This window comes from Bombina bombina, chromosome 1 (genome assembly GCF_027579735.1).
Source record: "Bombina bombina isolate aBomBom1 chromosome 1, aBomBom1.pri, whole genome shotgun sequence".
NCBI classification, from domain to species: Eukaryota; Metazoa; Chordata; class Amphibia; order Anura; family Bombinatoridae; genus Bombina; species Bombina bombina.
Window position 1 is genome coordinate 1360587429 of NC_069499.1, and position 17770 is coordinate 1360605198.

The 17770-nt window shown below is 37.5% G+C and overlaps 1 protein-coding gene across 5 annotated transcripts in view; it reads left to right on the forward strand.

Annotated features, from left to right (window-relative positions):
- Window positions 1-17770, forward strand: part of LOC128650016 (phosphomevalonate kinase) — a 227400-nt gene that overhangs the window by 26523 nt on the left and 183107 nt on the right. For all 5 annotated transcript variants that reach the window (XM_053703677.1, XM_053703685.1, XM_053703658.1 and 2 more), the window contains exon 2: window positions 1815-1903. In XM_053703677.1, the coding sequence (XP_053559652.1) occupies window positions 1844-1903 (60 nt within the window). In that variant the 5' untranslated portion in view covers window positions 1815-1843. The remainder of the gene's footprint in view (window positions 1-1814; window positions 1904-17770) is intronic.

Consider the following 17770-nt stretch of genomic DNA (forward strand, 5'->3'; position numbering starts at 1 on the left):
AATATTTATTTGTTGTTGTTTTTTTAATTTAATTGTCATATTTAATTTATTCTGGGTTGCATTATTACTATTTGTTTGCATTGTCCCTCAAATCAAATGTGTTTTAAAAAAAATAATAATGAAGATTTGTTGTGAATGCAACACAGCACTGATGGTTAATTGTCAGCTTAACATAACATATGTATGAAACCAATGGCAAATAATAATGACATTTTGACCGTGCAGAACTATTCTGGTCATGTGTATTAGAGAGTCTTTAGAACTGCATGTTAAACTTGTGTAAATTCAGAGGAGCACACGATGAGAGCAGAAGAATGCTCCTTTTATGGGCTTTTTCAGATCATGGGTTTTAGTCATTTGAAGCAGTAGATTTGTGCACAGCCCAGTCACCAGCTCAGTAAGTATGGTTGTTGTTTTTCTTGTAGCGTTAACAGATTATAATGACCATGGCCTATGTGCCCAGCATTCACTGTGTGACACTAGATGGACCTATCAGCCTGTGGATATAAATAAAATATCCTTGTACGTTTAGTGCTGTCTGCCAAAAACCTTTATGCCTGTGTCCTTCATTAGACTGACTTATTGCTTTTTCCCTGGCCAGTACTGGTTCTCATTCACTGGCAGTGCTCTTCCCTCTTCTCTGCTCTATTTACACTACATTGATTCTCAGGATTAGTTCAGTGAAATAAACACGCACTTTTACTTAGCATAGCCCCCACTCTTCCTTCCTGCTTAAGTCTTTATTGAACATTGGCACAGTTTCTGTAAAACGCGCAGCATCTTTTGTTTTAGTGTTCTTCCATACCCCAACAAACAAGACTGTTTGTACAATGAGAGCTAGGTATCCCACTTATTAACTTATTACTTATAAAGCACAAAAAAGAAAGTACACTCAACCTGCCATAAACTACTAAATGATGATTTGTGCCAAAGAAACTCAATGAACAACCGCACTTGTGCTTTGTTGTCCAGTTGCCTGTAGCAACTTAAAAAAATAAAAATGTTAGAGTCTGAGCTCCCCCATTATATGCAGTTAGACATAACGCAAGATTTGATATTGAAATATGCAAAGCATTCCTGTTCTTTTACTGCACTGCTTAAAAAAGAAACCATCTACACAACCAACCGTTCATATGGATTTGGCATTATATAAAGAATGATTTTTGTGGACTGAAAAAGATGAGATTAGCAAAGCAAGCACACTGCAGATAGACAAGTCAAAAAGAGTACAGAGAAACCACCTCTAAGCTGACCTGCTCACATGGTCTATTGCTTTGTAACAAAAATAATGCATTTGTGTTATAACAAAAATATTCTTTGTACTGTCAAATAATATATATATATTTATAGTAGTGATAAACAGGATATTGTTTAGCCCAGGAACTCTTGATCAAGAAAAGTTAAAATTATTAATTATTAAAAAAAGATAGCTTACCAGGTTTTTCCTGTGTTTAGTTAATTATTTATTATTTGCAACAGTCAGTCAGTCTACCCTAATTTTAGTTACTGCTTTTATTTACAAGTCAAATCTTAAGCAAATTTATCAACATTTTCTGTTCATGTGTAAGAGCTCTAGGGACGAGGCAGAGAGCTGAGCTGAGGCCTAGCTGGGAAGCTAATTTAATACATTTATCTTTATTTTAGATTATTCATAGACATAGTTGTGTGCAAAAAAGTTTTACAAAGCGCACAGGTTTCTTGTTGACGTCTTCCTTTCATTACTCTCTCGTAATTTCAAGCATTTTCCACCTATACTTGTTCGGCTTATATATAAAGTATATAAAATAGAACATTTTGTTTCTTCTCTGATACAGGATAAGTTGGATTCTTCACTGTGAGGAGGATGTCTGAGGTGCCGGAGACGCGAGACTCTGAAAATAACTGGGTGATTGCAAGCACTGAGGTACAATAGTTCAGTATTTGCTTACTTAAAGGGACATTATACACTCGATTTTTCTTTGCATAGATGTTTTGTAGATGATCCATTTATACAGCCTATCCATTTTTTTTTATTTTTTTTTTATTTTATTTTTTTAAATGTATAGTTTTGCTTATTTTTAAATAACATTGCTCTGATTTTCAGACTCCTAACCAAGCTCCAAAGTTTTAGGAGAATACTGATGTATACCTACTCCAGCTTCCTCCTGTTTGTGTAAAGAGTCTTTTCATAAGCAGAGGAAGGGGAGGGGGGTCTGTTATTTCCCACTTAAAGTGGGTGTTCTAGCTACCTTTTAAACAGAGCTAAACTGGGAGCTTCTAAGCGGTTTTATACTGGATTTTTATATCAGTATCTGTGCATGTTATTCTTTATAGTAGTGTCTATTACATGCAGTTACAGTATATGAAAATTAGTGTATACTGTCCCTTTAATGCAGTATCTAAATGGTGGCCAATATATGAAAAATATTTTTTTTCTCCATTTATCATAAGAGCTTCATTTGGTACATATAACACATAACCATACATTATTTATGAAATATTTCCCCATTTTTGTTTTTTCATTTCATGTCTGACTGCTAATAATTTCTGTCATATATTAAATAAAGTGTGTATCAGAAGTATATTTCTTATAGCAAAATTAGAAGACTGATTTCCTAGAGTAGTGTCATGCAACTCCACAGCTGTTTGTCTGCTGCTGTTGTGTTGTGTGACTTGCTGATCTATAAATGGACAGACAGTTGCACAAATGCACTGGGTGCTGATTGCTCCATTCCCCAGTGACTCAGGGACTTTATACACTGAATATTACAGACATTGGGAATCAGAACAGCTGCAGGATTAGTAACCCTCAATACCAGAGAATCCTAACGTGTTTTTATTGGCATGGATATATTTTATTTATTTATTTTTTTAGGAAAGGTTACAAATGTTTTACTCTGAATGATAAATCAGGACAGAGAAAGCCTCTGATCTTCCTAGTTGTGCTGTAGCCCAAACATATCAATGCCTGCTTGTTCAACCATTTAGTTCTTGACTTTTTCCCCCTCATTAAAAGCAATGTGACATTCTGCTGTACACATTCTGTACAAGTTCTGATTTGACTGCTCAGTTTTCATGAAAAGAAAAGGAATATGTTTTTGTTTAGAAGACAAAACAATGTAGGGACATTCTAATGCAATCATAAAATAGTCTAATTCATTACAACATTTAAAAAAAAAAATGTATTTATTTCTTGCACTAGAGGACATTGTCAACTATAACAAAGGGGTTAAACGTGTAGCTAAAGTCCAGCTTGGGATCCACAACACATTGCATCTATTGAGCACTAAACAGCCAGTGAGACGGTTACGAGCGCCATATGCAGGTTGTTGTCAAATGCTGGTCATGTAGCTATCTATGGAGCTGCAGTGTGTGGAAGTTTAGCTATGAGTTTAATCCATATGCAGAGCTTAAGAACATACGCCTAGATTTAGAGTTTTGTCGGTAAAGACCCGCGTAGCTAATGCTGCTTTTTTTCCCAACGCACCCTTAAGACAACGCTGGTATTTAGAGTTGTCTGAGGGGCTGCGTTAGGCTAAAAAAAGGGTGCGTTGAGCCTAACTTAGCTAGCTCCACTTCAACCCTCAATACCAGTGCTGCTTACGGTAGCGGTAAGCTGGAAAAACGTGTTGTGCACAATATCCCCATAGGAAACAATGGGGTAGTTTGGGCTGAAAAAAAACCTAACACCTGCAAAAAAGCAGCGTTCAACTCCTAACGCAGCCCCATTGTTTCCTATGGGGAAACACTTTCTAAGTCTGCACCTAACACCCTAACATGAACCCCGAGTCTAAACACCCCTAACCTTACACTTATTAACCCCTAATCTGCCGCCCCCACTATCGCTGACACCTGCATATTATTATTAACCCCTAATCTTCCGCTCCGGACACCGCCGCAACCTACATTATCCCTATGAACCCCTAATCTGCTGCCCCTCACACCGCCGACCCCTATATTATATTTGAACTTGCATTCAAATATAATATATAATATACTGATCGGAACAGCCAATAGAATACGAGTTCAATACGATTGGCTGATTGGATCAGCCAATCGGATTGAACTTCAATCTGATTGGCTGATTGCATCAGCCAATCAGATTTTTTTTCTACCTTAATTCTGATTGGCTGATAGAATTCTATCAGCCAATTGGAATTGAAGGGACGCCATCTTGGATGACGTCCCTTAAAGGAACCGTCATTCGTCGTTAGTCCATTGGTGAAGAAGGATGTTCCGCGTCGGCGGGATGAAGATGGATCCGGAAGAACGAAGATAGAAGATGCCGCTTGGAAGAAGACATCGCCCGGATGGAAGACCTCTTCTTTGCCGCTTGGATCAAGACTTCGCCCGGATGGAGGACCTCTTCTTTGCCGCTTGGATCAAGACTTCGCCTGGATGGAGGACATCTTCTTGCTCCGCTTGGATGAAGAATTCAGCTCGGCTGGGTGAAGACGACTCAAGGTAGGGAGATCTTCAGGGGGTTAGTGATAGGTTTTTTTTAAGGGGGGTTTGGGTGGGTTAGAGTAGGGGTATGTGGGTGGTGTTTTGTAATGTTGGGGGGTATTGTATTTTTATTTTCAGGCAAAAGAGCTGATTACTTTGGGGCAAGGCCCCGCAAAAAGCCCTTTTAAGGGCTGGTAAAAGAGCTGATTACTTTTGTATTTTAGAATAGGGTAGGGAATTTTTTATTTTGGGGGGCTTTTTTATTTTATTAGGGGGCTTAGATTAGGTGTAATTAGTTTAAACTGCTTGTAATTCTTTTTTATTTTTTGTAATTTTTTTTTTTTTTTTTATTAAAGAATAGTTTATTTAATTGTAGGTAATTGTAGGTAATTTATTTAATTAATTTAATGATAGTGTAGTGTTAGGTTTAATTGTAACTTAGGTTAGGATTTATTTTACAGGTAATTTTGTATTTATTTTAACTAGGTAGCTATTAAATAATTATTAACTATTTAATAGCTATTGTACCTATTTAAAATAAATACAAAGTTGCCTGTAAAATAAATATAAATCCTAAAATAGCTACAATGTAATTATTAGTTATATTGTAGGTATATTAGGGTTTATTGTATAGGTAAGTATTTAGTTTTAAATAGGAATAATTTAGTTAATTTTAGCAATATTATTTAGTTTAATATAAATTATATTTATGTTAGGGGGGTGTTAGAGTTATGTTTAGGGGTTAATAACTTTATTATAGTAGCGCCGACGGTGCGGGCGGGAGATTAGGGGTTAATAATTGTAGGTAGGTGGCGGCGATGTTAGGGAGGGCAGATTAGGGGTTAATAAAATTTATTCTAGTGTTTGCGAGGCGGGAGTGCGGCGGTTTAGGGGTTAATACATTTATTATAGTGGCGGCTAGGTCCGGTCGGCAGATTAGGGGTTAATAAGTGTAGGTAAGGAATCGGCGACGTTGGGGGAGCAGATTAGGGGTTAATAAATATAATATAGGGGTCGGCAATGTTAGGGGTAGCAGATTAGGAGTTCATAAGTATAACGTAGATGGCGGCGATGTCCGGTCGGCAGATTAGGGGTTAAAAAAATTTATTAGAGTGGCAGCGATGTGGGGGGGGGGCCTCGGTTTAGGGGTACATAGGTAGTTTATGGGTGTTAGTGTACTTTATAGCACAGTAGTTAAGAGCTTTATATTCACGCGTTAGCCCATAAAGCTATGGAGTCTTGTCGGTAGATGCTCTACCGCTCACTTCTCCCAAGACTCCAAATACCAGCGTTAGGCAGATCCCATTGAAAAGATAGGATACGCAATTGGCCTAAGGGGATCTGCGGTAGCCTGGAATCACGGTAGGGAAGTGAGCGGTAGACCTGTACCTGCCTGACTCTAAATACCAGCGGGCGGCCAAAAGCAGCGTTAGGAGCCCTTAACGCTGCTTTTGACGGCTAACGCAGAACTCTAAATCTAGGCAAATGTTTGCAAACACAACATGCTCTAAAACATTACATTTTTTTGAACATTAGAAAGTCAGAAACCTGTTTCTCGCATCTACAATGGCCACTAGCCACAATGTTAAACACAGAACAGTTTAAGGGGGCTGTTGATAGGAGCCAGCTGGAGCAGTTCAGGTAGTACAAAGCTATTACCAGTCAATAAAGGCAAAATATTCGCTTTGTTATAATTTTAACTCCATCATTCTGGAATTTATTTTTAATAAACTAACAGCTAGATTACGAGTTTTGCGTTATGAGTATAACGCTGCTTTTTCCCTACCGCTGCTATTACAAATCTTGTGAGCAGTACAGCCTATACCGACCAGATTTGTACCGACATCTAAAGTCAGTAGTTATGAGTTATACGTTACAAAGCTGTACCATAAAACTCATAACTAAAGTGTTAAAAAGTACACTAAAACCCATAAACTACCTATTAACCCCTAAACCGAGGCCCTCCCGCATCGCAAACACTAAAATAAAATGATTAACCACTATTCTGCCGCTCCCAGACATCGTCACCACTAGAATAAAATTATTAACCCCTAAACCGCCACCCTCCCGCATCAAAAACACTATTTAAATATAATGAATCCCTAATCTGCTGTCCGTACACTCCGCCGCTATAATAAACCTAGTAACCCCTAAACCTAACACCCCCTAACTTAAATATAATTAAAATAAATCTAAATAAAACCTACTATTAATAACTAAATAATTCCTATTTAAAACTAAATACTTACTCTATAAAATAAAACCTAAGCTAGCTACAATATAAGTAATAGTTATATTGTATCTATCTTAGGTTTTATTTTTATTTCACAGCTAAGTTTGTATTTATTTTAACTAGGTAGACTAGTTGGTAAATAGTTATTAACTATTTTCTAGCTACCTAGTTAAGATAAATACAAATTTACCTGTAAAATAAAACCTAACCTGCCTCACACTAAAACCTAACTTTACAATAAAATTAAATAAATTAACAAAATACAATTATCTAAACTACAAAAAATAATAAACACTAAATTACACAAAATAAAAAAATTATCAAACATATAAACAAATGAATCCTAATCTAATAGCCCTATCAAAATAAAAAAGCCCCCACAAAATAAAAAAAAACAGCCTACACTAAACTGCCAATAGCCCTTAAAAGGGCTTTTTGCGGGGCATTGCCCAAAAGAAATCGGCTCTTTTACCTGTAAAAAAAATACAAACAACCCCCCAACAGTAAAACCCACCACCCACACAACCAACCCCCCAAATAAAATCCTATCTAAACAAACCTAAGCTCCCCATTGCCCTGAAAAGGGCATTTGGATGGGCATTGCCCTTAAAAGGGCATTTAGCTCTTTTTACATTGCCCCAAACCCTAAGCTAAAAATAAAACCCACCCAATAAACCGTTAAAAAAAACCTAACACTAACCCCCGACAATCCACTTACAGTTTTTGTAGACCGGACATCCATCCTCATCCAAGCGGGCAGAAGTCCTCATCGAAGCCGGCAGAAGTCTTCATCCAAGCTGGCAGAAGTCTTCATCCAGACGGCATCTTCTATTTTCATCCATCCGGCACGGAGCGGGTCCATCTTCAAGACATCCGGCTCGGAGCATCCTCTTCTTTCGATGGCTATTGAAGAATGACGCTTCCCTTGAAATTGCGTCATCCAAGATGGTGTCCCTTACATTCCGATTGGCTGAATTCTATCAGCCAATAGGAATTAATGGGGAAAATCCTATTGGCTGTTGCAATCAGCCAATTGAATTGAGCTTGCATTCTATTGGCTGATTGGAATAGCCAATAGAATGCAAGCTCAATCTGATTGGATCAGCCAATAGGATGAAAGCTCAATCCTATTGGCTGATTGCAACAGCCAATAGAATTTTTCCCCCTTAATTCCTATTGGCTGATAGAATTCTATCAGCCAATCGGAATGTAAGGGACGCCATCTTGGATGACGTCATTTAAAGGGAAACTTCATTCTTCAATAGCCATCGAAAGAAGAGGATGCTCTGCGCCGGATGACTTGAAGATGAACCCACTCCACGCCGGTGGATGAAGATGCCGTCTGGATGAAGACTTCTGCCCGCTTGGATGAAGACTTCTGCCCGCTTGGAGGAAGACTGCTGCCCGCTTGGAGGAAGACTGCTGCCCGCTTGGAGGAAGACTGCTGCCCGCTTGGAGGAAGACTGCTGCCCGCTTGGAGGAAGACTTCTGCCCGCTTGGAGGAAGACTTTGGATGAAGACTTCTGCCTGCTTGGTTGAAGACTTTTGCCGGCTTCGATGAGGACTTCTGAGGACTTTGTCGGGGGTTAGTGTTAGTTTTTTTTTTAAGGGTTATTGGGTGGGTTTTATTTTTAGATTAGGGTTTTGGGCAATGTAAAAGAGCTAAATGCCCTTTTAAGGGCAATGCCCATCCAAATGCCCTTTTCAGGGCAATGGGGAGCTTAGGTTTATTTAGATAGGATTTTATTTGGGGGGTTGGTTGTGTGGGTGGTGGGTTTTACTGTTAGGGGTTGTTTGTATTTTTTTTTACAGGTAAAAGATCTGATTTCTTTGGGGCAATGCCCTGCAAAAGGCCCTTTTAAGGGCTATTGGCAGTTTAGTGTAGGCTAGGGTTTTTTTTTATTTTAGGGGGGCTTTTTTATTTTAGATTAGGAGTAATTCGTTTTAATTTTTGATAATTTCTTTTTTTATTTTGTGTAATTTAGTGTTTATTATTTTTTGTAATTTAGATAAATGTATTTTTTTAATTTAATTTCTTTAATTTTAGGTGTTAGTGTAACTCAGGTTAGGTTTTATTTTACAGGTAACTTTGTATTTATTTTAACTAGGTAGCAAATAGTAAATAACTATTTACTAACTAGTCTACCTAGTAAAAATAAATACAAACTTAGCTTTGAAATAAAAATAAAACCTAAGATAGCTACAATGTAACTATTAGTTATATTGTAGCTAGCTTAGAGTTTATTTTTCTGATAAGTATTTAGTTATTAATAGTAGGTTGTATTTAGAATAATTTAAATTATGTTAAAGTTAGGGGTGTTAGGGTTACATTAGGGTTAGGGTTAGATTTAGGGTTAGTTTTAGGGGTTAATATATTTATTTAGTGTTAGTGATGTGGGAGGCCAGAGGTTTAGGGGTTAATAACTTTAGTATAGTGGCGGCGGCGACATTGAGGGCAGCAGATTAGGGGTTAATAAATTTATGTAGGTGGCGGCGATGTTGGGGGCGGCAGATTAGGGGTTAATAAGTGTAGGTAGGTGGCGGCGACATTGGGGGCGGTAGATCAGGGGTTAATAAGTGTAGGTAGGTGGCGGCGACATTGGGGGTGGCAGATTAGGGGTTAATAAATGTATGTTGGGGGCGGCAGATTAGTGGTTAATAAATTTATGTAGGTGGCAGCGACGTTGGGGGCGGCAGATTAGAGGTTAATTAGTGTAATGTAGGGGTCGGCGATGTCGGGGGCGGCAGGTTAGGGGTGTTTAGACTCTGGGTTTATGTTAGGGTGTTAGGTTTAAACATACATTTTCTTTCCCCATAGACATCAATGGGGCTGCGTTACGGAGCTTTACGCTCAGCGATTGCAGGTGTTAGGCTTTTTTTTAGCCAGCTCTCCCCATTGATGTCTATGGGGAAATTGTGCACGAGCACGTCAAAACACTGTTTGTATTTGGGTGAGGTATGGAGCTCAACGCAACCATATCGCCCGCACAAGCTGTTTTTTGCAAATCTGTAATAGTAAGAGAAAGAAGAAGAAAAATTGATAATAGGAGTAAATTAGAAAGTTGCCTAAAATGTTATTCTCTATCTGAATCATGAAAGAAAAAATTTGGGTTCAGTGTCCCTTTAACAGCTTTTTAACGAACAGGAAACAATTTGTCAAAGTGCTCCCAGGTGGTTAATCGCCATAGAACAAGCTAAGAAGTTATTGAGCTTCTCTTTCTGTATGTATTTTATTTCAGACCCTGTTTTTCTTAAAGGGACAGTATACAGTAAAATAGTTTTTCACTTAATGTTTTTCCAATTACTTATTATACTAGATGCAGAGTATAAAATGTATGACAAATTGCAGTTTCAGGTTTATTTTTGGATATTAAATTGCTGGTTTTGTACTTTGAAACCTCAACCTTTTGAAATGGGATGACCCTGCAGGTAAAATGAGCGCTTGGAACAGCCAATAGGATTTTAGCAACTCTAATCCTATTGGCTGATTGAAATATTTCAGCCAATAGGAATGCAATCTTGGATGACGTCACTTTGAAGTTCCAGATTGCGGCGGCGACCGTATGAAGAGGATGCTCCGCGCCGGATGTCTTCAGGATGGCCCCGCTCCGCGCCGGATGAATGAAGATAGAAGATGCCGTCTGGATAAAGACTTCTTGCCATCTGGATGAGGACTTTGCCGTCTGGATGAAGATCAAAGAGGCTGCCTGTATGAAGACTTCTTGCCGACTGGATGGATCCTTCAAGCGGGACTTCAATAACTGTAAGTGGATCGTCGGGAGTTAGTGTTAGGTTTATTTAAGAGTTTTTTGCGTGGGTTTTATTTTTAGATTAGGGTCTGGGCATGTAAAAGAGCTACATGCCCTTTTAAGGGCAATGCCCATACAAATGCCCTTTTCAGGGCAATGGGGAGCTTAGTTTTTTTTTTTAGATAGTTATTTTATTTGGGGGGGTTGGTGGGTTTTACTGTTGGGGGGGTGTTTGTATTTTTTTTACAGGTAAAACAGCTGATTTCTTTGAGGCAATGCCCCACAAAAGGCCCTTTTAAGGGCCATTGGTAGTTTATTGTAGGCTAGGGTTTTTATTTTTATTTTAAGAGGGGTATTAGATTGGGTGTAATTCTTTTTTATTTTTGATACTTTTTTACATTTTTAGAGTAGTGTTAGGATTTTTTTAATGTATAGTTTAGCTTAATTTAATTGGTAGTTAGTTTAATTGTTAGTTTAAAATTAATTTATTTAATTTGACAGGTAAGTTTTAATTTAAGATAGGGAAATTGTAATTTTAATATAAAGTTAGGGGGTAGTTAGGTTTAGGGGCTAATAGTTTATTTTAGTATATTTAGTTGTGGGGGCTTTCGGTTTAGGGGTTAATAGTTTATTTAAGTATATTTCGTTGTGGGGGCTTGCGGTTTAGGGGTTAATAGGTTTATTATAGCGGTGGTGTGGGCAGACGGCAGATTAGGGGTTAATATTTAAATAGTGTTTGTGATGCGGGAGGGCGGCGGTGTAGGGGTTAATAGGTTTATTATAGTGGCAACGATGTCGGGGAGTGGCGGAATAGGGGTTAATACATTTTAATAGTGGCGGCGATGTCCGGAGTGGCAGATTAGGGGTTAATACATTTATTATAGTGTTTCCGATGCGGGAGGGCCTCGGTTTAGGAGTTAATAGGTAGTTTATGGGTGTTAGTGTACTTTTTAACACTTTAGGTATGAGTTTTTTGCTACAGCTTTGTAACGTAAAACTCATAACTGCTGACTTCAGATGGCAGTATGGATCTTGTCAGTATAGGGTTTACCGCTCACTTTGTGGCCTCCCAGGCAAACTTGTAATACCAGCGCTATGGGAGTCCTATTGAAAAAGTGCGGTACTGACGTTGCGTGACAGGTTAAAAGGTGTGCGGTACACCTCTACCTACAAGACTTGTAATAGCAGCGTTCGTGAAAAAGCAGTGTTATGGGCCATAACGCTGCTTTTTCAATCATAACGCCAAAACTCGTAATCTAGCTGTATGTTACTAATCCTTTTCAAATCTGGATTTTTACATTTTTGCTTTTGATGTTTTTTCCTATTCAATACACTCTCTGTATTATATTCTAGAGAATGGTTATTCTGATTCCCTCTTGGCACTGTACTATTTCTATGGAAATTGGTACTTGTTTTCAGGATTCTTTAGAATTTTAATATAACCTTGGTAGAGCATATTCACGTACTGTTTATATTTTTAGCTCAGCTTTATCTGTGGCTGACATTACTATTCTCTCAACCTTTGTTGAACAGTTAGCATAAGCAGTTTCAGATTCTTAAAGGGACACTGAACCCAAATTTTTTCTTTCGTGATTCAGATAGAGCATGCGATTTTAAACAACTTACTAATTTACTCCTATTATCAATTTTTCTTCGTTCACTTGCTATCTTTATTTGAAAAAGAAGGCATCTAAGCTTCTTTTTTGTTTCAGGACTCTGGACAGCACTTTTTTTATTGGTGGATGAATTTATCTACCAATCAGCAAGAAATGGGCCGGCATCTAAACTTACATTCTTGCATTTCAAATAAAGATACCAAGAGAAGGAAGAAAATGTGATAACAGGAGTAAATTAGAAAGTTGCTTAAAATCGCATGCTCTATCTGAATCACAAAAGAAAAAAATTGGGTTCAGTGTCCCTTTAAGTATATAACTCTTTTTATTTACTTTAGATGTATTCATTTAATTATGTTTACTATATCTATTATGATTTCAAATATATTTTACTATCTCTCTCTTGTTAGGATAATAATTTGTTTGATTTCTATTATCTTTTTCTGGAGGTTTAGAGTTTTGTTCTGCCCTTCTTTTAGTCCGATGATGTAGATCAGTTGGTGAATGTCCTGACTACAAACGCTTGTTTTAGATCCAAGGGTCATAGATTCATTTCCCGGCAGGGTTAATAAAGCTCTTTGGCTTTTTGAGGTCAATTTATTGTGTACCATTTATTTGGGTAATAATAACTACTGTTTTTATCAGCTGCTAATTTGGTTAACTCCGAGTGTAAGCACTGAAGAAGCGTTTTTTTGTGTCCTTCTGGGAGAAAAACGCTATATAATTCCTAGTTATTAGACTGCATGAAGGTGCGGTTCTCAAACCAGTCCTACTGGTTGGGGGGGCAGATTAAATTGTTTTTGGATGAACTAAGTCCAAATTCTATATTATTCTTCGGGTTTGAATAGATTTTTAGGATGAGACCTCCTATGGGAAGAATCTTTCTTTCTCAGTACACTCTGTGATTTTTTTTTTTTCAGGAGTGATTATGCCAGTTTTTTTTGCAGGAACAGGATTTGGGTTTCTATTCAATTCTATTTTTTGTCCCTAAGAAGAAAGGTTTATTCAGTCCATTCCTGGATCTGAAGACTTTTATATTGTATTGCTTTGTTCTGTTTTGTTTTCAGTTGGCAATTATAAGGACTATTATGCCTTTTTGTTAAGGTCATTTCATGTCCACTCCATTTTTCAGTATGTTTATCCTCATATTTTATTTCATTCAGACCACTTGTGGATTCTGAGTTTTTTCTTTTAAGCTTTACCAATTTGTCGCTTTTCCATTTGGTTTAGTGCCAGCTTTATGAATCTTTTCAAAAGTTCTTGGTGCCCTTCTTTCTGTCTTCAGACAGTAGGGTATTGTGGTGCTTCCTTATTTGCATGGTGTCTTGGTATTAGCTTAAACTTTTCTTTTATTAAAGCAGGACATATAGCTCAGCATGCTAATGCACTGTGGCTGAGCATTAGCCTGAGGGTTGCAGGTTTGATTCCCAGCGAGGTCCATTCAGCCTTTCATCCTTTCGAGGTCGATTAAATGAGCAGCATCTTGAGTCCCTTACGGGGGATTAGACGCGCTTTACAAGTACCCAATACATACATATGAAAGAGCAGTATTCAAATATATAGACTTTTCTTTTTGTGGAATCCCTCATGAAACAACAAGTTTTGTTTCTTCAATACATGGTTAGAGGATTTAATTTACCTAAGATTTTCGTGATTCCTCAGACAAGGGTCACTTCTTTTTGGGCATCTAGATGGAGTCTGTGCTCATGTCTTTGTCGGAGAAAAGTCCATTGTAATTGGTGTTAGCTTGTCTAACTTACAGTCTTGAACATTTTTTTCAGTGGCTATGTGCATGTAAGTTTTAGGTCTCATAACTGCAGCATCGGGTGTGGTTTCCTTTGCTCGTTTTTCATCTGAGATCTCTTTTTGCTTTTCATACTGAATCAATGATACAGGGTTTGTTTTTAGATATCACAGTTGATATTTTTAAATCCCAACACCCTACTCTCTCTGTTTTGGTGATTAGTCTATCATCATTTATTCAGGGGGCCTCCTTTTGTTCTTCCTTCCTGGACTCTATTCTTAATGGATGCAAGTCTTACAGGTTGGGGAGCTGTCTGAGGGTCTTTTGACAGCACAAGGGGTTTGGAAACTTCAAGAGGCGAGGTTTCCAATCGATATTTTAGAACTCTGTGCTATTTTTTTAAGAGCTCTTTCAGGCTTGGCCTCTTTTAGGAGAGAACATTTAATTTTTTTTATTTCAGACAGACAATATCACAACTGTGGCATATGTCAATCTACAAAAGGGACTCATAGTTCCTTAGCAATTAAGAAGTATCTTGAATACGTTCTTAGATGGAATTCATCTCATGTCTATTTTCTACGATTTTAGACATTTGGGAGGTGGATTATCTCAATTTCCCAGGTACCTTTTCAGGTCCAGGGATTCTCAAGTGGAGATGGTGGATGCATTTGCAGTGTCTTGGTTTTGCAACCTGACTACATCTTTCCGCCTCTGTTTTTTCTTCCAAAGGTGATTTCCAAGATCATATTGGAACAGTGCCATGTGTTTCTGATAGCATCAGCATGGCCTCACAGGTTTGGTATGTGGATCTTGTTCGGATGTCCGGTTGCCATCCTTGGCCGCTTTCTCTTTGGCCAGCCCTCTTGTTTTAGGGGCTATTTTTCCATCGATATCTCAAATTACTAATTTGGGGGTATGGAAATTGATTAGTGTTTAGTCCATAGAGGTTTCTCTGACTCAGTTTGTATTGCTATGTTGCAGGCTTATAAGTCTGTTTCAAGAAACATGTATTATCAGGTTTGGAAAACCTATATTTTATAGTGTTCTTCTCATAAATTCTCTTGGCATTCTTTTAGAATTCCTTAGATTTTACAGTTTTTCAGGATGGTTTGGATAAGTTTGTCTGCAAATTTTTTGAAGGGACAAATTTCTGTTCTGTTTTATTTTCTAGAAGCTTGTTTTAAACTTCCTGATATTCACTGTTTTGGTTGGTATCAAGCCTGTTCATTTATTAATTTCTCCTTTTTGGAGTCTTATTTGGTTTAAAGATTTTGCAGGCTCTTTTCTTTTGAGCCTATATTTTCTTTGAAGATTATCTACTTTCTTGGAAAGTGTTGTTTCTTTTGACTATCTCTTCTGCTACAAGAGTTTCTGATTTATCAGCTCTCTCTTGTGTGTCTCCTTATCTGATTGTTTCATCTAGATAAGTTGTTTTGTGGACTTCTTTTTTTTCCCTAAGGTTGTGAATTTGAACAACATTAGTAGAGAAATTGTTGTTCCTTCATTGTGTCCTAATCCTAAAGAATTCTTTGAGAGTTTTTTTACATCCTTTGGATGTGGTAAGAGCTTTATAATTCTATATCAAGGTTTCTAGGATTTCATAAGACTTCTAGTATATTTGCTGTTTTTCTGGTTCCAAAAAAGGCTAGGAAGCCTCTGCCATTTCTTTGGCATCCTGATTAAAGCTTTTTTTTCAAGGCTTATTTTGAGGCAGGGCAGGCTCCACCTCAGAGAGATTTACAGCTCATTCTACTAAATTTGGTCGTTATTTCTTGTTTTTTTTCAGAATGAAGCTTAGGTTGATCAAATTTGCAAAGTAGTCATTTGATCTTCTTTGCATACTTTTATTGTTTTTACCATTTTGATGTATTTGCTTCTTCTGAAGCAGTCTTTGGTAGAAAAAGTTCTTCAGGCAGCTGTTTCAATTTGATTCTACTGCTCTTGATTTAAGTTTTTTGAGTAAAACTTAATTATTGTGGAGATTTAATTTCTCAGTGGAAATGGTTGTTGTTATTTTATCCCTCCCTTTCTAGTGACTCTTCTGTGGATTTTTATCCCATACGTCACTAGCTCATAGACTCTTGCCAATTACATGAAAGAAAACATAATTTATGTAAAAACTTACCTGATAAATTAATTTCTTTCATATTGGCAAGAGTCCATTGGGCCCACCCTTTTTTATGGTGGTTCTGATTTTTGTATAAAGCACAATTATATTTCCAGTATCTCTTTTTGTATTTTTTTTACTCCTTATTTTATCACCCCACTACTTGGCTACTCGTTAAACTGAATTGTGGGTGTGGTGAGGGGTGTATTCATTTTGAGGCATTTTGAGGTTTGGAAAACTTTGCCCCTCGTGGTAGGATTGTATATCCCATACGTAATTAGCTGATGGACTCTTGCCAATATGAAAGAAATTAATTTATTAGGTGAGTTCTTACATAAATTATGTTATTTCTGTTTAAATGTAGTGATGGCAAAAATGCTTAAAATGCTCTGGTCTTTTGGGGAAGTTTTTGTCTGAAATGCCCGATCCTTAAGAGGTTAAAGCTATGTGTGAGCACATAGTTCAGTCCATAACTCAAAACTCTAGTTTCTGAGGCACTCAAAGGTTATTCTGTCAAATTAATGACACTTAAAGGGACAGTTTACCTAAAAAAGTGATATATTTTTAAACATAATAGCAGGAGTAGTTGAGTACGGTAGTGCTGAACATTCTGTGTGGATCGCTGTCTGTATTTATAAATATTTTTTTTAAATGTCCGTTTACAAACTACTTTCCCTAAGCCCCTTAGAATATATTCTGGCCGTGCAGCCAGTCCATTATCGCTCCCTTCAAGCGCATTGCGCATGTGCCGCCCCTTAAGCTTGTTCTTCCCTGTTATGCCAGAGCTATTTTAACCAGCTTACTCACATAGCTAATCAAAGTTTGTAGCGGTGTTGAAAACGTATATCTGATGAGCTGTGTCTGATGACCTGTACACACATTTATATTGATCAATCTGCAATGAGAGGGGGCAGTGCTCAGGGGGCAATAGAGGGGGAATGGATGACTACTTTGTTTGTACTGTCGAACCGCTGCATCGTATTTCCTGCAAGGCATGCTGTGTAACAGTGAAAATAAATCACCTTTACAACCTAGAAAAATTCCTATGGGTAATAAATAATAGAAGGTTGATTGCACAAATCATTTCTGTAGAATTGAGGATACTGGGACAGGCTGTGTAATGAAACCGCTAGAGTGGGAGAGAAATCACTGCAGCTTAAATTCTCACAGCCGGCAGAAACATGATATGGCAAGACAGACTCGGCTCCAGAACAAATTAAATGGGGGGGGGGGGGGGATTTTTTTTTCATGAGGGGGCACACATTTTTAGGTGGCCATGCAACGAAGTTGCAGGACAACCTATTGTTATTGTCAAGATTATTATTTTTTTTATTATTATTATTATTATTATTATTATTATTATTCCGCCACTTTTTCAATTGCTTATAAAAACAACAGCATAACTCAAAAACTCATGAAACTTGGCACTAAGCTAAAGATCTATACTGTGCATAATCCTATGCAAAACAAATCTCATAGGTCATGTGATCTAGCAGCCATATTGCTTTTTGCGACAAATTTCGACAACCGCTTGAAAATCTTCTTCTCCAGAACCGCTTATGTTACAGCTGTGAAACTTGCTGTGTGTACTGCTGTACTGACCTAAAATAAAGTTTGTTCAAGAGAAGTGATTTAGTCACATGACCTAGCTGCCATTTTGAATTGTGCGAACATCTTTAAACATCTTCTTCTCTGCAACCGCTAAGTGAAATGAATACACATAGTCATGACCCCTAAAGGCAATATTGCAGTAAAAATTTGCACTGCGCAGTCGCCTTCGTGAAATAAAACATTTGCAAATTTTCATAAAACTTCTGCAAATTGTAGAGGTCTATAGTGAGCATTAGTATGTGCAATTTGAAAGCCATACAATGCATAGCTTGGCGGCCATGTTGTTTC